Source organism: Lonchura striata, chromosome 1 (genome assembly GCF_050655825.1).
Source record: "Lonchura striata isolate lonStrDom1 chromosome 1, ASM5065582v1, whole genome shotgun sequence".
In the NCBI taxonomy this organism is placed as follows: Eukaryota; Metazoa; Chordata; class Aves; order Passeriformes; family Estrildidae; genus Lonchura; species Lonchura striata.
This window is the reverse complement of record NC_140703.1, coordinates 63,728,725-63,751,935: the sequence shown is the minus strand read 5'-3', so window position 1 is coordinate 63,751,935 and position 23,211 is coordinate 63,728,725. Positions and strand designations below refer to the sequence as shown.

General features: G+C 39.1%; 1 protein-coding gene across 14 annotated transcripts in view; it reads left to right on the top strand.

Annotated features, from left to right (window-relative positions):
* The first annotated feature begins 1,756 nt into the window (after positions 1–1,756).
* The window catches only part of LOC110469558 (RCC1 and BTB domain-containing protein 2), a 32,995-nt gene continuing 11,540 nt past the window's right edge, over positions 1,757–23,211 (top strand). For 6 of the 14 annotated variants that reach the window (XR_014954738.1, XR_014954726.1, XR_014954736.1 and 3 more), the window contains exons 1-8: positions 10,343–10,493; positions 12,310–12,468; positions 12,951–13,101; positions 14,620–14,786; positions 15,472–15,630; positions 16,614–16,721; positions 18,874–19,016; positions 20,746–20,936. Coding sequence is in view for 11 of the 14 variants with exons in the window: in XM_085577719.1 (XP_085433845.1) it covers positions 10,365–10,493; positions 12,310–12,468; positions 12,951–13,101; positions 14,620–14,786; positions 15,472–15,630; positions 16,614–16,721; positions 18,874–19,016; positions 20,746–20,936 (1,207 nt within the window). In the remaining 3 variants the exon portion in view is untranslated. The other 8 variants (XM_021528422.3, XM_021528424.3, XM_021528425.3 and 5 more) reach the window with 8 other exon arrangements.

Here is a 23,211-nt window from a genome sequence, read left to right as displayed (position 1 = left end):
ATATTTTCTCCTTGTAAGGAAGCTATAAACAGAAATTACCTTTAAACTCTTTCTAATAAACCAAACAAATAATCCCTTTAGCTATGTCTTATTTTCAAACCATTGATCATCTTCATGCAGCCTATCCCATTTTCAACATCCCTAACCAAATGCATAGTAGCATCATATGCAGTGTCCTAATAACTGGTCTAAGATACTAATTACTGGATGCAAATTACCTTTCAATTACTGTTGATTCCTGTTTTGGCACATTCATGAATAAAATTAGTCTTTTTCCCTTCTACATCCTCTGGCATTCAGCTGTTGTTCACTGAACTCAATCCCTTAGTTAAATGTTTCAGAATGCAGTTTCTGTGCTTGTAGGTCCACATCTATTGCTTGTAGATTTAGGGACATTACCATATCAAACTGCATTTTGTTTCAGAGGATCAAATACACCACCTGTCCCACTGCTTCTAAGTGCAACCTTCAGCCTAACACAATACACAGCACTTCCGCGAATCAAATCGAGCATAACTCCTAGAAAAATAACCAATATTGTTTTAAAATATGCAGAATCAATACACACAATTCTTTTAGGGGACAATTACTCTTTGCTTTACCGCCAATCTGAATATTAATAGCCTCAGCTTCCAGCCCAAACCATTCTGGGAGTCTTTGATTCCGTGCACTGAGGAGCACATCAGGGAAGAGCGCTGGTAGTCGGCACAGAGCTGCGGGCACTCCATGTATGATACAAGTGAAACATGGGATGGAAAGGCACGTGTAGCCCATAGAATGAGACTCCCATGCAACAGAGCAAGTAGGGAGAACATACATGTATGGAATCTCTGCTCCCTTGGTAACTCTAACAACAGGGTTTTTGCAACTTTAGGTACTTACACAAACCTTGTTTTTGGACAGCCAAAGGCTTGCATTTGAGTACATCAGTCTTTAAAATGTCAAAACGTCCTTATGAAGCTGTCATTCTCACAAGAAAAACTGAGACCTTCCCTAAGCCATAAGGGAATTTAGTTTTTGATGGGAGTTCCTTAGCTCCAGAGCAAACTTCCTTCTTCTGAATAAGGTTTCTACTGTAATAATGTAACAATATCATTGGGTATGGCAGCAAGAGTCTTTGAGTATTTCTCACAGCAAAATAATAGACAATTGTCACACTCACGGTAAGAGACACACCAGGCATAACAGCCAGGTTGTTGCTTTTAGGAAAACTTACCAAGTGCATCCTCTTTGGGGGTGCTTAATTTTAAACATAAGCCATAGGAGATACAGAATACTAAATATGTCCTAACTTCCTTCGGGAAAAAAAAAAAATTATTTTAGATTGAACAGCATAGCAATATTTGACATTCCCCTTTGACTATGTGTCTCCCAGTGTGTGGCTGACACGTCTATTTTGGCCCAGGCACCAGCCTGGAATGAGCTGCCCAGGACCTGCTGGAATCACCGTCCCAGGAGGTGTTTAGGAAAGACTGGATGTGGCACTCAGTGCCCCGGTCCAGCTGAATAGAGGTTGGGCTCAGGACCTCAGAGGTCTTTCCAAGCTGATGGGTTCCGCGGCTCGGAGCCGGGAAGGGGTGGTGTCTCCCGCGGCGCCGAGCTCGCTCTGGGCATGACTCTTCCCGAAGCAGCCACGCCATCCCCTGGGCCAGGCCCCGGCAGCGCTCCCGCCTCTCCCGCAGCTCTCCCCGGCAGCCAGCAGCGCCGAGGACAGCGGCGCCGCTCTCCAGGCGCCTGCTGCAGTGGGTGGATCCTGGGAGGTGCCAGCCGCTTCCCTCCCCTTCCCTTCTCCCTGCGGGCTCGGCGCTGAGGAGGCGCCCGAGCGCGGCAGCATCTTCCCTTGGCTCGCCGGGGCGGGGGAGGAGCCGCCGCCGCCGCGGGGAAGGGAGGTAAGCGGGGGTGGGAAAGGGAGGGAAGGGGCTTGGCTCCCCTCCTTCCCTGTGCCTCTCCCCCCCTCCTTCCCTGTGCCTCTCCCCCTTCCCTTCCCTTCCCTGTGCTCCCCTCCCTGGCGGCCGGCGGTGGGCGCGGGGCCGGGCAGGGCGCGGCCGCCCGCGCTGCGTCTGCTGGGCCGGGCTGGGGCTGCGCTCCCCGCGGCCTCGTTTCTCGGGCAGCCGGTCCGTACATGGCCGATGACGCGGATGTCTGTGTGTCTGTCTGTGCGTCTGCTCTGTGTCTGTGGGTCCGTCTGCGTGCGCTCCGCTTCGGTCAGGAGTCACGCCTGTGTGGTGCCGGAGCGCGCTGCCCGCAGGTGCGCAGGGATGTGATGGTGGTGGCCGCACCACAGCCGGGTGCCCGCTTGTGGCTTTAAGGAAAGAAGGGGTACTTTGGAAACCAGTCACCGTTTGTTTGTTGTGTGGGAGATGGGACGATCTCATGGCGTTTCCTTGGGCAAGTGAAATTGCTAATGTCAGGCACAGTCAGCAAAGAGGTTTTACTCAGGTTACGAATAGAGTAAAGTCTGTAGAGAGTGATGCTTGTGCACCATCAGAAGCTCTTTGGGCTGGTGAACCGATGTGCTTTCCAGTGCATGAAGGGGACTTCCAGGAAGGATGGGGCAAGACTGTTCACAAGCGAATGTCGTGACAGGACAAGGGGGAACAGGTTCAAATTGAAAGGAAGTATATTTAGATCAGATTTTAGGAAAAAATCTTCACTGTGGTTGGTCAGGTATTGGAACAGGTTGCCCAGAGAGCTGTTGATGCCCCATCCCTGAAGGTGTTCAAGGCCAAGTTGGATGAGGCTCTGAGCAACCTGATCTAGTGGAAGATCTCCCTGCCCATTGTAAGGGTTGGAACAAAATCATGTATATGGTCCTTTCCAAGCCAAATCATTCTATGATTCCATGTTGGAGGATGTGAAAGCAAACACAGCATAAAGGAAACATTTAGAAGTAATTGTCCTGCTCAGTGTTGATAGAATTCTGAGGTAATACTGTCCAGATAGAGGAAGTAAATGTGACAGAATTATGTAGGATGTGAATGATGTGATGGACCGTAAAGTAGCAGGAAGAGACTGTGTGGGTAAAGAAAAACATTCAAGCATATCATTGCTTTGAAACAAGCAAATTCTAAGAGCTTTTGATGGTGTCTGCTATAGACCACAGGAGTTGGATTTGGACGAGAATATCACGTACTGAGAGATACTGTCAGAAATTCTGGATTTCTTTCTTAGATTGTAGAAGAACTGTTTGGTTTGGAAGAGACCTTAAAGATCTGGTTCCACCTCCTGCCCCCCACCATGGGCAGGAATGCCACTCACTAGACCAGGTTGCCCCTGACCCCATCCAGTGGCCTTGAACACTGCCAGGGATGAGGCATCCACAACTTCTCTCAGCAAGCCATTTGTGGCCTCACCACCATCTGAATTAAGAATTTCTTCCTGGGATCTGATCCGAATATGTTCTCTTGTAATTTAAATCCATTCCCCCTTGTTCTGCCTGTATAAAAAGTTACTCTCCCTCCTTTTTATAAGCTCCCTTTAAGTACTGAAAGGCCACAGCGAGGTCTCCCTGGCGACTCTTCTTCTCCAGGCTGAACAGCCAAGAGATACAGATGATGGCATCATTTAAACACACAGTGATCCAGATGATCATACATACAGCTGCTGTAAGCTTGCCCAATAGGCACTGAGTTGCCTTAGACTTGCTTTCAGGTAAGCGGTGTAAAAATTTTGGGAAAAGGTAGTTCATTAGTCAGCTTGTGATCTTGGATCACATTTTTATTTAGATTAAATAAATAGAAATAAAATAGCTGACTAAACAGATTTGAAATTCTTAGTTTTAGAAACATGGAAAAATCAAGATGATTAATTAGTGATGGTTATACAGGAGTCCTGAGGGTCCTAGAAAGCTGTTTTATGCCAAAGGTAGAATCCATTTGGGATTTATGCCCAAAAAAAAAAAATTTTAAAAGGTGTATTGAAAAAAACTTATAACCATCAAAAAGGATTTTAGAAATAAAGACTAGAAAAAGAATAGTTAAACAAAGTGAAAGTGAAGAGGTAACCTGCCAATTTGGCAGTAAGAACTATCAAAAGTAATTCTGAGTTAGTTACAGACAATTGGTTTTTTTAAGCTTCTTTAATCATGTAAGTGAAAACAATAATAGAAATAAGGCCGCTGAATGATAAATTTGAGATAAAATGGCCTTGGCATCATGATGCATATCATCTGTTGCAGTTTGCAAGACACTCTATGTTAGATCCTCCAACTTTTGCCTTGAAAGAATAACATTTTGTCTCTTAATAATTGTTTAAGGGTTGAGAAACCTCTTTGTGTTATGTGTGATCTTGCCAAATGTCCAGTAGTTGCAGTATCAGAAGGCTGGAAGAGTACATTTGGGTATTTAACAGTATCATTTGTTGGTAGAGGAAGTGGGGAAACTTTCCTTTCTCATGCACATTCTGTTTACTGTTTTCTCTCTCTCCTATAACATGCAGTATCTTCATAGGCAGACAACATTAAGAATATTAATGATCAAAATTCTTAGCTCCAGATATATAATACCTGATATACATATACTTAGGTGAATTCTGGTTTTGTCAGGCTCCAACGTGCAGGTACAATGCCACCTGACACCTGGTACATGATTTATCCTGAACAACTGACCTGTTGGTGCTTAAGTTCTTAAAGCTTTAATATTTTCTGTACTACAATTCCTTAACCTTATTAAAAAAGTTATTATATTGCTTACTTACTGCACTATTCTGAGTGGTTTCATTCTGTTGCATGGTCAATGTTTTCAAGAAAGTGGTTTTTTCTTAAACTAAATCTTTGGATTAATATTGTTTCCCTGAAGCTGGTTCCTTGACCTCTCATGTTGGAAAGTCAAAATGAAGATAAGTTATCAATTCTACCAAATGAGTTATATAGTAAATGAAGTTTTATGTAGAATATAAAATAGCCAAGGGCCAACAGTTGCATCAGTTGTATTTTATGTTTGTGTTTCTGTATGGATTACAGGAACTAAAGTGTATTTAGAGTTTGGGTAACAATTCAGCAAAGAGAAGGAACTTTTCAAGTTAGTTTTCTGAATATCTTGGATTATCCATATCAAAATTGCGAACAAATGTTTTTCTATAGCACCTTAGGTTGGATTTAGGTTACATTAGGTTCGATTTTGATGCAGGAATGGTATCTTGTTCCCGAGATCTGGGATTCCCAAAATTTTTGATTATTCTAACACATCTCAGGGTCTAGAGATAATGCTCATTATGTTTTTTTCCTTTTGCTCAAGAAGTAGACCAGTAATTATGTGAAAGTGACTTCAGCATCTTCCTGTAATACTTTTCAGCACTTGAAGTAGTTCTTGCTATTCAGATCATCGTTTCCATGATCTGAAACACTTGTTTGCCTTCAAAAGGTATTTTTGCATGTGTAAAAGGAAGTGTAAGTATGCGAGAGGATGGATTGTAGGGGAATAGACATAGTGCAAAGGCAATCTCATCCCTGAGGAGTTGCAGCTGGATAATTACCAAGGAGTAGGAACAGCCTTGCCTTTAATAGGTCACAGCTGTATTCAATAAGGCCTGCCCTTAATAGGGCTCAGCTGTGTCCAACAAGGATGGCCCAATGAGGAGCTGCCCCTGGGAACTCCCAGAGAGAAAGTATGAAAGTCTTACAGTAAGACAATAAAACTAACAGTGGCAGTTCCCATCCACTGTCATTGGTGGCAAGCACTGATGCCAACAATCGGTGGCCCGTACGGGGATGGATCCCGACATAAATACTTCTAAGTGAAAGTGTATTTTGATTGACATTTTCTTACCAGGCTTTTTTAGCTGTTGACTTTGACATTTTAGTAAGTCTACTTGGAGGCTTTTTTTTTAATAAACACTACTCTTTTCTTGTCTTTGTATTTCTGTCTTTTATTTGTTTGTTATGTAGCTTCTCTTTGTTAGTAGTTGACAGCCTCTTTCTTCCAATCTTTTTTTAAAGTCAAGTAGATAGATAGCCAAAAGTGTGGTATTATTTTTTCCAGATTGACTCTAAGGTTTATAGAATTAGAAAAGTATTTTGGATTATTTTTTTATTGCTGCATTAAATATTTTCTTTCTGGTAAGTGGTGATGATGATTTTTTCCAGTTGCTTCCTGTGTTGTTGCTGGCTGGTCAACAGTCCACCATTCTACATCAGTGATGGTGACAATACATTTCAAAAGGGGGAAAAGTAACTGGAATAGGAATGAAAAAAATGAAGAAACTTAATATGAGCACTTGTTTTAGCATCACTTAGAATATGCGTGCTGCGTGTGGATCTCTGTAAACTTCAGTGGGGTCATGCTGGAGGTCCTGGAGCCAACAGGTGGAACTGGATATCATGCCAAAAGACAGGTGACAAGATGCTTTTGGCTGAAGTTTTGCCTCTGGAGATGGAGCCAATAATGAGTTTTTTAGATCTAGCCTCTAAACTGTGTGTTGGTTTGCTTGTGTAATGAGTAGGCACACAGTGGGACTTGTGTCAGGAGCAAACAATTCAGTCTGATATCATGAAGCAAGAAAGGAAGATTATACTTTAGTTGGAGTTAAAAGTTTTTCAAGCAACCACTCGCTGTTTGTCAAGGTCTGCAATTTCTTGGTAATAGAAAATGCCACATCAGTGGAAGAATGAATGACAAGCTGAGTTCTGTCAGTTTATTGTCAGCTCTGGGTGTAGTAGTGGCATTTCACTGTACATGGAGAAAGAAGATAATTTTGGAAATATTCTTCCTAGAAAGGAACATGACCTGTTCAATGGGAGTCCATGTTGGCAATATTGCTGATCTAATCTCTCCTGCAAAGTTGACTGGACAAGTTAGCATCATGTAATGACTACTGGTAGGAAACTGCTGAGAAATCAGGAATATCAGAGAAGGTTAGGTTGCTTTTCTAAAAGTCTTATCAAGTCCCTTTTCTCTGTGACTTTTTCTTTGTAATCTTACCTGAGCCTGTGGTTAGAGTCCTTGGGGAAGAAGCTGCAGACAGACTTTTGAATGAGCAGATGAGGTTCATAAATGCTCAAGTTAAGTGGGAGGAAATACTAAGTAGAGTTCTGAAAATTTTTGTTTGCTTGCCAAATTCCTAGAGAGAGAATCCACAAGAATGTTTACGTTCAAATGAGTTGGTGAACCTGTTTAAATATTTAGGGTTAAATGGTCTTGGACTGCTAATGAAGCTTGACAACCAGATTTAGAATTTATGTTCTTTAACTCAATCTTATGTGTACTTCAGAAAAATGTGTGTCTTACCCAAAGACCTGTCATGGCTGGACCAGGGTCAAAGCTTCCAGTTTCCAAGTCATAAACTCAGACTGCCAGAGTGTGCTATCCAGATTCTTGATTATACTTGAATTCCAGACACGAGATTTGTGGAAGTTTAATATAAATATTTTTGCATCAAAAGGCTGTGCATGTCCTCAAGAAATGGAAGTTTACAGTAATGATGTTTTCTCCTTTAGATTTGCAGTTCAGAATTTCTTTTGGGAAATACAGATAGTGAAAATTATAAACAGTTTTCAGGCATGAGAAATATTTCTGGCTTACCTTTTTACTTTCTAAAATAAATATTGCATTCTTTTTAAATGTAGTTGCTACCTATTTTAAAGTAATGGGTTTTAGCAGTTGTGCACATAGTATAAGATTTATTAGACAAACAATCCCAGTAACTTGTCTGAAATAGCTAGGATATACCTGGTTTACTCAAATATACAGGTTTTTGTCTTTTCATTTTTGATGAAAGTACTGTTTTTTCTTTGTTTGACTGCCTTCAAAATGGTTATTTTTTCTGGCAGAAAATTTGTGCAAGTAGGAAAATATGAATAATTGCTAATATTTTAAAGGTATATGGATAAGAATGGTTCTTAAACAGGCTTAATTTTTTTCTGTCTTTATTTTTGGGATCCTCAGGTGGATATATACTCTTAAGTCAATTACAGGTTTTTAGAAAGAACAACTTTGCAGATACAGATATGTGGCACTCAGTATGTACTTTTATGTGAAGACATGAATTTGAATAAAAGAATAAACTGGCATAATTTACATCACCCCGTGTACTCCTGTAGGGTTGCTCAGAAATAAGATGTCTATGTTTGAAGAGCAAACTGAAAATGGAGTTGCAGGGTAATTTTCTCATAGTTATGTATCAGATAAAACACATCCTAGCTTTTGAGCTGGGAGGGCATGGAACTGCTCTTTGTTATTGAAGAGTCAAGGGGAAAGTGTTGGGAGTCTGAAAAGTAATGAAGTGGAACATTTATTATTAATTGACTGAGGTGGTTAGATCTCTATGTATTTTTATACTAACAAATCAACTGCTTTTAAGTGAAACTATGCTTTTGTCTGAAGAGCTGCAATTGAAGTGAAATACTGGAACTTGAAGAATCATGGGTATCAGTTTTGTATCAAATGCCTTAAGGAAGGAAATATGGAATTCTGCATTTGTTTGAGCTAGAAAATTCAGTAAGTAATTATTCCGTTGGGATCTGAGTGTAGGCCAAAGATGGTCAAGAAGTGGGTAACATGTCAGCATTGCTAGGGAGCGCTGCAAATTGGTGCTGGAAAATATTGGATAGCCTTGATAATCAGTTTCACAGTAGGACTACAGACATACTTAAAATTAAATGGTCAGAGCAGTTCAGTACTACAGGCAAAGACCTTGATTATTGGAGTTGTTTCTACTTGAAATAGAGATAATGCACAAAAGATCACCTGGTTGCATTCTTGTTGTTTGAACAAGTATGTTGAAGAAAACAAGCAATTGCTTAACTGCAAGAGCTCAGCAAGTTCCCCCATTTCCATGAAGGTGTAAAGCTTGGTGAAAGGCTCTGTGTGGTTATTCAGGGCTCTGCTCAGCTGCACAGGCAGACCTGTCTGGTGCCATTTAGTTCTTGGCTGCTGCTCCAGCTTGGCATGGATGTGTGGGTACCCCGTGGGTCCTGTATCGTATCTGCCAGTGCCATTTGGTTCAGGGATCCCCAAGGTCACCTCAAGTACCAGTAGGTGCTGATGTGTAGGTGACCGAGTCAGCCTTTTAGTCTGTTCTAGTTGAAGGAGAACATAACTTGGCTTCCAGTTGTTTCAGTTTGGTTGTGTGTTTGAGCCTTAAGCTCAAAATCACTGTGGACTTTCAAATATGAGCTGAATTCTTCATGTAATGTGTCAAACTAGATGTGTAAAATAGACTCTGTGTGTAGATTTGTGGGTTTTATTAAAAGCTTAAGCTTAACAGTTATGCATATTTTGTATGGTTGAGCTGCAGCAGTTATTTAGGTTTCTATTTGCTTCAAGAAAATAATTTTTGTTTGCTTATTCAGTAGCTTACATGTTGAATCATTAACATTTATCATACTTAAGTCATACTAATTTAATGTATTTTGTGTAATTGGATTAGGTCTCATGACATGAAGTCTTACATATGAGACATCTTTAGTAGGAAGTTAGTTTTATGCAGTTACATTTTATACTAATTTTAATGTGGTGTTAGGCTGAAAATTAACTCAGTAAAATGGTAACTTGTTTGTTGGATGTTATTCAGCCTGTCAGAATTTTAGACATGATTTTATGGGAGAAGTAAACAGATTTTTAGCTATGTCTGAACCAATGTACCTCAAAGAAAATTATATGTATAGCTTTCATCACTGTTCAGTGAAAGAGGCTTGTACAGCTTCAGAGCTGCTTCTTGTTTTTATAGTTTTACTGAAAACAGAATTGCATGGCTTTATGTTAGGAAATAATTTTAGGATAGAGTTGTGCATATTTGTGAAGAAACATCTGGTCTGAAGATCTGTTTCTATTGATAATGTGCATCATAGAAATTATACAGGTAATTTACAAGGCTGACAATATTTTCTGAAGCAGAATGAATTTTTTAGCAGCTCTCAGTAAACCTGAAAAGACACAAATGTTTTTCTAACATTGGTTTCAAAATGGAACTGGAATAAGTAAATTTGAAGGCTTAAGCCAGAAATTGAATTCTCTGAGCAGTGTGCTTTTTCTTTGCTGAAAGAAACGTCTTAAAGCATTATGTCAGGAAGGTTACTCAATTTATTTTTACTGCAATGAAAAGACATTGGAGTATGGTGCTCATAAAACATCTTTCTTTCCAATCACAATCTGATTAAGTTTTTGACTGTTTTAAAAAAATGTTTTGTCCAAGAATTAATATTTTAGGTAAGAATACAGAAAAGCAGAGTCTATTTAACTGATCATTGTGTAGTTGAATGTAAAAGCAAAACTGAGAGAGCTTTGCACTTCTTGTTTTTATGCCCCATAGAAGAAGATAGTACTGGCTTAATATTAAGTGTGCATAGTTTCAGAAATTATTGTTGCCGCAATATGATATGATTTTAACTATGTCTCTCTCTCTGCAGGGGGACAGAAGCACAAATCCACATGGAGGATGAACCTCCTCCTCAAGGAGTCGGTGCCAAGGTCAGTGTCGATTTGTATTGGGAATTCTGTACTGCTCTGCTCAAAAGGTTCCATTTGGCAGTAGCTCACTACATGCAAGTACTTTTCAAGGTAGGCAGAAAACAAAAGCTATGGTTGGAAGAAATTATACTAGCTGAAGAAATCTTGCTTAAGTCATCCACAAAATATTAGAACAATGTATTCATACAGCATCTGAGATTCATGACTGTGCAATATAATGAGGGAACTGATAACTTATGGGTTATAAATGTTGGTAGGCTAAGAGTTGAAGCTGGTTTTCATATTTTTGAAGCAAAATATAATGTGAAACTTGAAAAGTGGAAGAATATCTTTTACTGTGTTGAGTGTAACTAGTAATTCCAGAGACAGGATTTAGAGTATGGAATTTTTTTTTGTCTGATAAATTTTTGGTTCTTTCTTTTTTTTTAACATCAGTATAATAAGTATTTCCTTGGATACTTTTTATAAGAGTAATTGTTTTTTTTTTTTCTTTCAGTGTTATTATTTTAGTGTTAAGAAATGCTACAATTTCAAAGGTTTTTTTAACCTGTTAATTTTGAGGGGAGGACATGAGTTCTTTGTAGAATAAGGTTACAGAAAAAACCTTTCTATATAAGGTGGTAGGTTCTGACCCACTGACTACTTGGAATTTAGAGCCCACATTATAAAGAAACCAATATGTTATTCCAATAAAGGAATCTGTAACATTGAAGGACACCCTGGCTGTCCTTTTGAATGTCAGATTTCTTCAGATTTGAGCAAAAGCGGGATGCAGTTTTGCTGATGCAGTTGGAAGAACAGACTGTGATGCTTTCAGTATTTGTTATTATATCTTAGGAGGGCCTAAAATTCTGTGTTGAATAAATGGTGACCTCTTGACATAAAAGAAATTATTCTTCAAGCAGCAGATGACTGAAGACTGATTCCATATGGATTCTGGTCCTTCGTCCCTGATAACCCTGCTATGTGTCACAGGGAACAGTGTCTGCTAGGATTAGCTTGGACCTACTTGCTCACTGACTTATTTCATAACATAATGTCTGTTTGTCCAGCTGCCTGCTGCCAAGCTGATTGTGTCAGCAGAATCTTACTTCCCTTTCACTTGCAAATTTGGCTGAAATTGGTCAGTTATTTGCTGCAAGGAGATGGTGAATGAACTGGTGTGATCAAAACCGCAGCTTATTTTCCTGCGAAGATGGCCAATCCTTCTTTCCCCTCCTGTGAAGTATATAATAAAGAAATGAGTGATGAGCTGGTATTTGTCTAAAGAATTTCATTTAGGATTAATTTAGGGTCTCAGTTTTGATTTTCTAATGTTATGTGTATTTCTGTGTATATTTTTTCATAGTGATACTAAATGAAAAATAAATATTCTTATGGCTTATATAACATACTTCAGACTCCAAACTAGAATTTATTCATATCTTTGTATAATTTGGAGGGCATATATAAAAACAAATATATATATTTCTCAAAGATAAGTGTATTCTTGGGCAGAGTACTTCTATGATTTCTTTTTTTTAACAGCAATTTTAGCACCAAGGGAAAATACACAGATTTCAAATATTGAATATACACTTTACACTCTATATTGGAATGCTGTCTTGCAGAATTCAATTTAATTCTGTAAGACAGCGTTTATGTTGTATGAATATAGTGAAAATGCAACCTTACCATTTAACCTCCTACATACTTCTCTCCATTAATATAGATCCTTTATTTCTAGATCATGGTATATGTTATGTGTTTATTTAATGTCATCCTTTCAAGTACTGTTGTAGAATTAAAATACTGGTTTGTGGTGATAAAGGAGATGTGAAAAAGGTGGTGTTTATCTAATTTTTTACTATGCAAAGGCATATATTTTTCTGTGCAGGCATTTGATAGCTTTTTTTTATAATACCAGGCCTTGGAGGCAACACTCTTGTCAGCCCTGAAGATGCTGGATGTTGGGAAATGGCCAATTTTTTCTCTCTGCTCCCCAGAAGAGATCAAATTAATTCGTCAAGCCTGTGTATTTGGCAGTGCTGGTAATGAAGTGTTGTATGCAACTGAAAATGATGAGGTAATTGTCCAAGAGTGTGTATGAACGTGACATGTTTAATCAGTTATGTATCAAGTTATTCTAAAGGCCAGCAGTAGAATAGTACACCTAGAGAAAGTTGCATGCAAAAATGTCTAATGGTTTTGTTTGCTACTGAAATATTTTGGGTTTAGATTAAAGGTTTCTTGCCACAATCAGAGAATAAAGAGAAGATGGAGTTAGGCATTTGTTGCAAGTGCATAGTGACAGGATGAGAGGCAGTGGACACAAACTTTAAGACGGCATGTTCTGATTCAGTACTAGGAAAAAATTGCCGTAAGAGGGGTTAAATCCTAAAGCAGTTGTGAGGTTTGTTTTCCTGGGACATGTTCAAGAATCTTTTGGACATGGCCTTGAGTCAACTGATCTGTTAAGATCTCTGTTGAGCACTAGTGTGAACTAGTTGACTTTTGGAGGAGGCTCTCTGCAACCTAAGTTATGAGTCTGTGGTTCTTTTATAACAGGTTTTTGTGCTTGGCATGAACTGCAGTGGCTGTTTGGGAACAGGAGACATGCAGAGCACTATAGAACCAAGGAGGTTAGATTCCTTGTGTGGCAAAAAGATAGCCTGCCTGAGTTATGGAAGTGGCCCTCATGTTGTTCTTGCTACAGAAGGTAAAGTATGATCCGAATATTGCTTTTTCAGAGAGTCCACTTAAATTCATCCAGTAGGTGTGAAAGGTCTGGGCTAGTAACATAAGAGACAGAGCTGAGTATTCTGGGCTGTTAAATAAAAAGTATTTTAATTGGCAAATACGACATGTCAGCTAGCTTGTTATTTTCAAGAGTTTTTCAAGCCCTACTTTGATCTTGTTGCTATTTTTGGAAGGGTTTTTTCTTTTACTTCTCCATTAAGTTTGAAACTTCTGATTGCTCTTAAATGCATTAGTGGCTACATTATTGCCCTTATGTTCTTGTGCCAACACTGTCGTTCAGCTAAAATGCATCTTTTCCCTCCAGTACATACTTTTGGATGTGCTTTAAGGACCCATTATGTTGCCTTCCAGCCTTCATGCTTCCTGCACTGTGCTTATCCACAGTGTGGTAGGGGCTTTTATGTTCATAACTAAGTACATTACTCTTGAGGAAAAATTAATGTTGTGTTCCCAGTGAGGAACACAAAGCCTAATTGATGATATTCACACTTACCTGTCTCTGTTAATGAGAGGAAATTTTAAGTGTTCTAGATTAAGACTAAAAGTAGGTGCGGGGAATTATGCTGTAAATGTGTTCTTTTACATTCAGTTGTGTTCCATGATTTTCTGCAGTCTTCGTGGTAGACTGTTCTGCCTGCTTTTTTTTATGTATGCATCTGTATTCCTCTGGGCTTTGTTACTGGCAGATCCCACTGACACACTCCTACTCCTTAACCTGATGATGAAGTACTGCCAAAGACCAGGTCAAGCACTGATCTTTGGTTTTTACTCATAACTCCATTTGCATGAATAGCTTTTCTTCAGCACAGCCTTTTTTGACTTACCTTTTAGAGGGCTGTTATATGTTACACAATTCTTGTGTTAATTATCGTAATTGCCACTTTGCTGTATGTTTTGCATGTTTACTGAAATCTGTGTTCACATGCTGGTGAACTGAGGAAGAGGTTGTTCACTTTTGATAGGATACAGTTGTTTTATTTAACCAGATATTACAGGGATGTGTTGGTTTAGTGTAGTATATTTTGCCTTTGTAGTTCTGAGGGAATCCTCCTTAGGGACTAGGCATATTGTAAGAGAATGAAAGTTTATATTTTGAATTTTCCAAAATGGGAAACTGTGCCAGGGCATAGGCAAGAAATTCTGATTCTTTGTCAGTAACAAAGAAATTGTATTGAGGACCCTGACTGTCATTCCATCCTTTTCTCTTCTGTATTGCGCCATCCCTTTTCTTGCACCAGTATGTTTTCCTTTGTTCTTATTATGCTGATACGATCAGTTTGGATTTCTGGTCAGCACTGTGTGAGCCTGGTAGCATTGGTACATCCATGGGCTCAACAGCCCTGTAGGTCATATATGTATTTATACACTTAAGTATGCATGTTTTTACTGAATTTGACTTTTTAGTTTGTAATTTTATGTTGTGTACTCATTGGAAAAGTAGAGATTTTTCATCCAGCTGTTTATATTTTTCTTGTAGAAGGAGAAGTGTATACATGGGGTCATAACGCTTATAGTCAGTTGGGCAATGGTACAACAAATCATGGCTTCATTCCCTGTCAAGTCTCTACTAACTTGGTGAACAAGAAAGTCATTGAGGTTGCCTGTGGCTCTCACCACTCCATGGTGTTAACCTCTGACGGAGAGGTGAGTATAGTGGGAACCAGTCTCTGTTTTCTCATAATGAAACTCACATATGTGAGAAACAGAAAAACGCTCTGCACCTCTAGCATTAAACCTTGCTTCCTGCAGTCCTTACAGTGCTGATGTGACACAAATGTTTCATAAAAATTGAAACTTGTGAGAGTGTAGCTGTTTTGAAGTGTGTGCAGAGCACTGGTTTTGTGCCACATCTGCTTGTAATAATAAATTATGCAGCCAGTTCCTTCCTATATACTCTACTTGAACATTCAGCTTTAATGCCACTAAGCATTTAATGTAAATCACATTCACTGTAAGGAATTTTACCTGCCAAAGTAAAAAGTTTCCTGGAATTTGCCTTGAGGTACCATTTATGCCACTTAGATATTCTAGTTTGAGTTCTGGGAAAGTAGCAATGTATTCTTCCAGCATTAACTGCAGCCACCATGTTCCCTCTTACCTTTGAATGGAGGAACCCAAAAGAATGGGATATATAAATGCTTAGGTTGGCATATTTTTGTTAGAAATAGTTCACTTGTAAACCTATGAATCTTCCAAGGTCTGTAAAACAATGCATCCACTTTCACATAAAAAATGAATTTTTTTATTCATACATCTTTTTCCTCTCTTGAATATGTACTTTGAACTGTATATTATAAAGCTATCTTTGGTGACAATTCTTTTGCAACAGGTATACACATGGGGTTATAATAACTCAGGCCAGGTTGGATCTGGTTCAACAGCAAATCAACCAATTCCTCGAAGAGTTACCAGCTGCCTACAAAATAAAATAGTTGTTAATATAGCTTGTGGACAGATGTGCTCTATGGCTGTGGTGGAAAATGGAGAGGTAAGACATTTTAAGTGACTATTTGGACTGAATTTTACTTCATTTAATAACTTTGTATGTAGATAATTTCAAACCTGGTAGAATGAGCTATTATTCAGAAAGGAAGTTTACCTTTCCAAACTCCTTTGAGTCTAGCTGCTTATACTGCTCATAACAACCTTTGGTATTATAGCACTGCTGTCTTTTATTCATAGACAAATAAATTATTGTCTGTACTAGAATCTGAAGTATTGTATGTGAGATGTGTAATCGTGAATGTGAGAATAATCACTGAATGATATTTTAATTTTCAATGCTCATATTCACATATCTTAAGAGGAAACAAGTACATTGCATATATTTTTTGTACTGCAGTACCTCTTAAATCTCTCTCATACTTTTTTATCCTCTTTGCAAAGATACAAGGAAGTTGTAGAGTTCTAGATTTTGTTCATATGAGCTGATGATGTTGGGCAGTATATGTCATGCTAGCTCTATTTCTCCAAACACTTGAGTTTGGAATGAAGTAGCTATTACAGTAGCTACCTATTAAAATATAATATCACTGAAATTATGAGAGATCATTATTTTCCCTTCTTATGTTTTATATAAAGCTGCCTACTCTAACCGTTGTGCCCAGCTTCTGTTTTATAATTGTCCTAGTGTGCTTTCTGTTAGAAGATTTTGGAATGAGAAATCAGCTCTTTGAAGAAGGGAAGTATTGTGCTGGATTTATTCTGTGCTGTCAAGCAGCCATATGAGTCGCTGATTTTCTGTTCTTCCTATTAAAATATTGTCGTCCTACATAATCTAACTCCTAAAGAGCATGAATGTGGAAGTTAAGAATTCTAGATGAGTATATAATTGGCATTTTGAAGAAAAACGTGTGTGTGTGTGTATATATGCATTTATATGTATTCACATGTGTGAATATGTTTGTGTTTACCTAAAACAAAAAAAGTGAATAGTAGCAAGCAGCTAAAAGTCCCTGTCTCTGTTTCAAGGTCTATGTCTGGGGGTACAATGGGAATGGCCAGCTGGGGCTGGGCAGCAGCGGCAACCAGCCCACGCCGTGCCGGATCGCAGCCCTGCAGGGCATTCGTGTGCAGCGGGTATGTCTGTGCTGCTCCGCCTCAAACCCTCCAGGAACCTCAGCCACAGTCCCATAGGCAGCATTTGCTGCCTTTGAAGGAGATAGTCCTTTGTTTAAAGTGACATCAGAATAAAACACCTGTGTCCTAAAGTGGACCTCTCCCAACAGAGGAGAAATGGTGACCCTGTGGGGTTCGGTGGAAATTTTACCATTGACTTCAGTGAGGTCAGGATTTTACTTAGAGGACTAGACCATTTAAAATGTTTGTTTTGTTTTCTTCTTTTTCCTCCTGTGAAAGTTAATTTAAAAATATTGCTGTTATTTTAGTAAATAACAGTGTCTTTCTAAGGTATTCCATTCTTCATTAACATCTACCTTTTTTTTTCTGGAAAAATGCTGCAGTTTAGCATTTTGACTATCTTGTGGATTGAATTTCATTTTAGAACTGCACTACAGCCACCGTTACTTACTGATGTTTGGAGTCTGAATAAATTGCCTCCACTACATTTGGTTAACATTTGGTATGATTCCACAGTTAGACTTGACCTTTGGAGTTATTGCACTTTACCAAATAGCAGGGCTGCCACCAGTGTAACTAGCAAACCGATAACTTCTTTTGGCTAATAAGAAATATTTACAGTGACTGCAGACTGATACTGGAAGTTCTTAATTGATTCATGTGAAATAGAGGATACTGACAGGAAAATTATACAAGCTAGATGTTAGAAGACATTGGTTTTGTAACTAGTGAGAATTTGCAAGAGCATTTTGAACTTTGGATCCTATTTATTGCATTTACTCAGGAAAGCTGTGGATTTTTAAAGTATTTTAAAAGAAACTCATTAAATGACATCATTTTGTATTCAGTGCCTAGGATGTAGACAGTAGCTTTGCTGATAGCAACTACTGTTTGATAGTAACTTAATAAAGTGAGTATTATGTTCCCCTCTATTTATTCTTCTGTTTAAAGAGTGAATGCTCCAGCAAATTTGGCTTAGATTCTGTTTGCATCCACTTCATTTACTTGATATCGATTAATACCATGTTGTAGATCTCCAGTCAATAAATAACTTGATGGTTTATTTCACTTGAAGTACATCACATGCTTCGTGGATGTCAGTGGAGTATATGTATGGAGTATGTGTATCTTTGCAGATAATGTAAAGATAGGTGAGCTAGTTATGAGCAATGTAAATTGTTTTTGGTAGATGTCTATTTCTCCTAAGCTACACAAACCCCTGCAAAGCAAGAATGCTGCTTGTAGTGTTGCCACTGTGTATCTGTTTGTATGTGGGGCATGTGCTGCATATATGAAGTGGATTTTTTGAACAATCTGATGTGCTGCATATATGAAACTGATTTTTAGAACAATCTGATGTGAGGAGGCAGCTCAGCAGGACCAAGATGGTTTCTGGGAGAAGTTGTGAGTTGATACAGTTGTGTGCTGCCATCAAAATGGAGAGTTTTGTCTCTTCCCCCTCTTTTCTGGCTGATTGCTCTTGTTGCTTATCTTGTGTGGTTCTCAGCCCATACTGTGAGAGTTTTCTTCCAGTGATGTAAGTTTAGAGAATGACAGAATGGCCTGGGTTGAAAGGAACCCTGAAAACCATCCAGTTCCATCCCCTGCCATGGGCAGGGTCACCTTCCACTAGACTGGGTTCCTCAGAGCCCCAACAAACCTGGCCTTGAACACTTCCAGGGATGGGGTCTTACCTCAGCAGAGGGTCCTCTGAGCAGGAGAGCTGGCACAGGCAAGCATCTGTTTTGTGTGGCTGTCAGTCAGGGATGAAAAGATCAGACAGGGAGACCTTAGCTGTTTTTCCAGTTGTGAAGGTATTCATATTGGAGCAGTTGTCCATGGAGCAAGGTCAATATAAGACAGACAATCTTCACTTTTCTGCACATTGTTCAAATTTGTCATATAGATTTCCTTCTTTCTCAGTTTCTAGCTATTCTTTTTACTCTGCTTTTGAAATTATCTGTCAGGGTTTCTCATTGGTAAATGTTTTTCAGCTCATCTACTTTTCTTCCATTTTTAATAAACTTACCTGTATTTTTAATTTTTACACGAGTATAGAATCAATGGCATTAACCTAGAGCATAAGCGTTGATGTGTATTAATTTACTATTACATAAATTGAGATTTTCTTTTTTTCTGTTATTCCTTACAGGTTGCCTGTGGCTATGCACATACATTAGTGCTAACAGATGAAGGTCAGATATATGCCTGGGGAGCCAATTCATATGGCCAGTTAGGTACTGGGAATAAAAGTAACCAGTCTTACCCTACAACAGTTATTGTGGATAAGGACAGGTAATACTTACAGTCTTGCAATCAGACATTGGTTGACATACTCACAGAAGAACTACATAAAATTATGGTATCTTTTAATCCTTTTTTTTTTTTTTTTTTTTTTTTGGGGAGGAGCCTATAATTTTTGCAATGGTTCATCTGCTAAATGTGAACAGAATTTTCACTGAAACTGCTTGAATCTGTCCCATAACCATCCCTGTGAAAGAGAAACTGAGCATTCTGAGCCTGGATATTCTATTTCCTGCTTCAGCTCACACTGTACTTTACAGGCTTTAATTGCAGTTTCCCTTCAGTGGTGTAGTTTCATTGCTCGAAATCAACAATAAAGGCTTTATTGTCTGTGAATATAAATTGTATTTTAATATGCTACTTTTGACAAGAAATATACTTGGAAAAAGTGAAGTGTGGACATCTGCAATTTGTGTTATTTCTGCCATTAAATCTGACTCATAATTCAGGAGAGAAAGGGAGGAGTTCTTTCTTGGTATTGTTGCCTAAAAGTAAAGATTTTATTTTTGCAAGTTAAATATTTTCCTCTAGGTCCTTGAGGGACAGTGGGGCAGTTGTTTCTGTTGCTGTTGTAAAACCATGTATGTACATGGTCAGAAATCTTGATTTTGGGCTCCTGTTGTGAATAAGAAGGAAAGTGAGATGTCCCTGTTAACCCTGTGTCTGAGTGTGTCATTGTGCAGAAGTGGCATCTCTGCTGTGCTGATGAGACATGGCCTGATCTTGAACATTGCTATTTCTATGTGTGCACTTGTGGTTTTGCTTCAAATGTTACTGATTGTTTTTCTAGACACTTTTAAAATGTTACAATAAGAATTTAATACAAGTTTTAATGTTGCATGCTGCCTTTGGCTTTTGTTGGTCAGAATATGAATTCCTAGTGTCAGTGAAAATACTGCCTCACTAAAGCCTGCAAGATTTGTGCATACAGCTTTAAACAAGTTGTTCTCCTGCCATTATCCCCAGGCAGCTGAGAACACAAGTAAACAAGCAGTAGTTCAGACTGCAAAACAGTGGATTGTGTAATGCTGTACACAGTGGGAGTTCTGAACTCTTAAATCAGTCTTGGGATTAGAGACATAGCCTAGCTAAAGGACACTTAGAAACAGCTTTAAGTAGTGTTTGGTTCTAAATTTTAGTTTTCAAAATGGAAATCCTTTAAACATAAGTAATAACAATAATATGAGTAAGAAGAAGTATGTTTAACTTGTTGGTTTGTAACTGTTACCAATAAACAAACAGAAAAAAGCCTTTCATTGTCTTTCAATTATAAGCCAAAATGCAATTTTAATTTTTTTTTAATGCCTCCTTATTGTCTTAATCATTTCCAAGTATTTGTTCTCTACAGCTTAATACAGCTAGTCACCTTATTGCCCAGCACCACCGAGGACATTCAGAGACTTGGAACTCAATCTGGCTTTGCTTGAGAGAGCTGAGGGGTCAGCAGAACATGTGCTGCAGCAGATACAGGGCTCTGCTACAGCTCTGGCTGCTCACTCCCAAGATGCTTTTCCAAAGAGAAACTTGGAGTGCACGCTGTTTGCAGAAACACTGCCAGTCCTTTTAATTTTGCTATGTGTGACCAGAAAGCATTCTTGCTTACATGCATGCTTAAAAGTATATCTTGCACTAGAGAAGGACAGGAAGCAATGAGCTTATTCATTGCGTTTTTCTCTTGAAAGTGACTTGCTTTTCTCCTTTTGTTTGCTTGTGAGTTCAGGGTTGTGGAGATCGCCGCCTGCCACTCGGCGCACACGTCGGCGGCCAAGACGCAGAGCGGCCAGGTGTACATGTGGGGCCAGTGCCGGGGGCAGTCCGTCACCTTCCCCCACCTCACCCACTTCGCCTGCACGGACGATGTGTTCGCCTGCTTCGCCACCCCCGCTGTCATGTGGCGCCTGCTCTCCGTAGGTGAGCTCCAGAGGTGTTTTTGTTCTGGCACCTTCTAAATGGAACCGCGAGCTCATAAAAACACAGTTGCATGTGTTTGAAGCCTAAACATAGTTCCTCACAAAAATTTACACCGGGAAGCGTAGTCATAATGACATGTTATGCATATGTAAGTGGTAATGTGGAATGGTAAAACATTGCTAAAACCTGAGGGCAGGGCTAAATAATTGTCTTTTTTATTGATGTGGCTTATTTCTATGGGGAATGGCCTCAGGTTTGGGGAGGGTTTTTTTGTGTAATTTCTGTGTGTGACTGTCCAGTGGCTCTGGGTGGAAAATCCAAGTTTGAATTTGGAGATTTGAGTTGAGGAGCTCTGAAGATTTCTTTGATGCCCTTAAGTAGACTACTAAGAATTGAGAGATCCAAATTCCTGTGTTCTGAATTGACTACAAGCATTCAGTCTCATCACAAGTGATTGTGACCTGGTCTTCTGAAGAGACAAATTGCTGGATCTCAGATATTTGACTAGCATTAAGATCTGTCTTGCTGGCCTTGACTAGAAAAAGTTATGTATACAGCATTGACACCAGAGAGCTCATTCTTAGCTACAATTTAATCCCATAATGGCTTCTAATAAAATTGCTGGGGGGTTGTTGGAATTTTTGTTTGGTTTCTTGGTTGTTGTTTGGTTTTGGTTTGGTTTTTTTGGGGTTCTTTTGGGTTGTTTTTTTCTTTTTTGGTTTTGTTTTTTTTTTTGGGGGAGGTTCTTTTCGTGTATTTGTTTTGGCTTGTTTGTGGTTTGGGGGTTTTGTTTGTTGTTGTTCTTGGAGGGTTTGTGCATTTGTTATTGTGTGGCTTTTTGGGAGGTTTGGGATTTTTTGACCTAAATGTCTGGGTCTCTTTGGAATAGAGTTACAACACTGTAGCAATGTTGTACCAAAGCATAAAGTGAAGCCTTACAGGAGGAAAAGGTTTCTTTACTTTTAAACAAAACAAATTTCAGGTGCACTTTCAAAGCCACTTTTTCATAAGTGACAAGTAGTCTCTCCAGCATCCTGGCACTTTTCAGGAGGCCTGAGCAGGTTTCCTTGTGATGACACAGGAAAAAGAATGCTGGCTATCGGGCCTCCTGGGTTGTTTTTAGTTAGGTGACTCTGTGCTGGTGTTGGTTGTGCCTTTTTGCATACTCCAGGAGCTGAGGGTGACTGGCCTCTTCATCCTGTCCCACCCTGGCAAGCTCTCAGGGCTGACTCACTGCTGTTTGTCATCTGATGTTTGCATGGTGAGAATCCTCAGGCAGCTGTGTCCTGGGATCTTACATCTGCTGACCTATATGCCATGGATATCTGCCATGCTTACAGCCCTTCTCTGCCCTTTTTGTTCTGGTGCTTTCACAGCCAGGCATTCCCATTATCTCCATGTTTGTGGCCGTTCTAACATTTCTAATACAATTCTTAGCACTGGCTGATAAGGAATTTTCTTGGCTATGTGCCTTGTCAGTGGGAACTGCCTCTTAATTTCCTTGCTCAGGTTCCCCTTTCACTGCTGTAACAAATAGAAGCATGTGGTTTCCCTCTAAGAGTTTCAAAGCTGAACCCCACTATATTCAATTTTCCTCTGATGGCAGTAGAAGTCAACTGGAGATGTGTCTTGGTGGACATCTGGATTGCCAGTTAACTTTGAAGAAGAGTTTCACCTTTGCATTAGTTGCTAAAATGCTTACTTAAGTTTAATAGCAGAGGTCTGAATAAACAAACCACACATTGTACAAAATAAGAGCTAACAAAGTATTTTACAGTATCATTGTTTCAGAAATATTTTTTTTTAATCATCACTGTATTGGATTTCTTTCCCCCATCCATTTTACTTGTACCTACCCAAATTGTGTATACCTGACATTCTCTAAATGAAGTGCAAAATGACTGTGCTAAACAAAGTGTAACAGTATTGTAGTGTATGTGTGTGTTAAGCTTTTTTAGAGCTTGTGGAAATGGTCTTTCCATTTCCAGCAGAATACTATTCTAATTTCTAGCTTGATAGGTTACATGACCTAGCATTTATGTTATTTTCTGTAGAGAACAGCTAATTAGTGACCCACAAGATCTGTGTAAACCTATAATGTGTATTTATATGTAAGAAGACAAAATGTTGTCACAGTTAAGAATGAGATTTGGGGGTAGAGTGGGTTGTTGATTTTTTTTTTAGTAGTATTAAAGAAGACAGTTCTCTGAGGCTTTGTGATGGAGATTTGGATCAGTTCAGGAGGTAAAATATTTTGTGTGCTGATAAGGGTAAC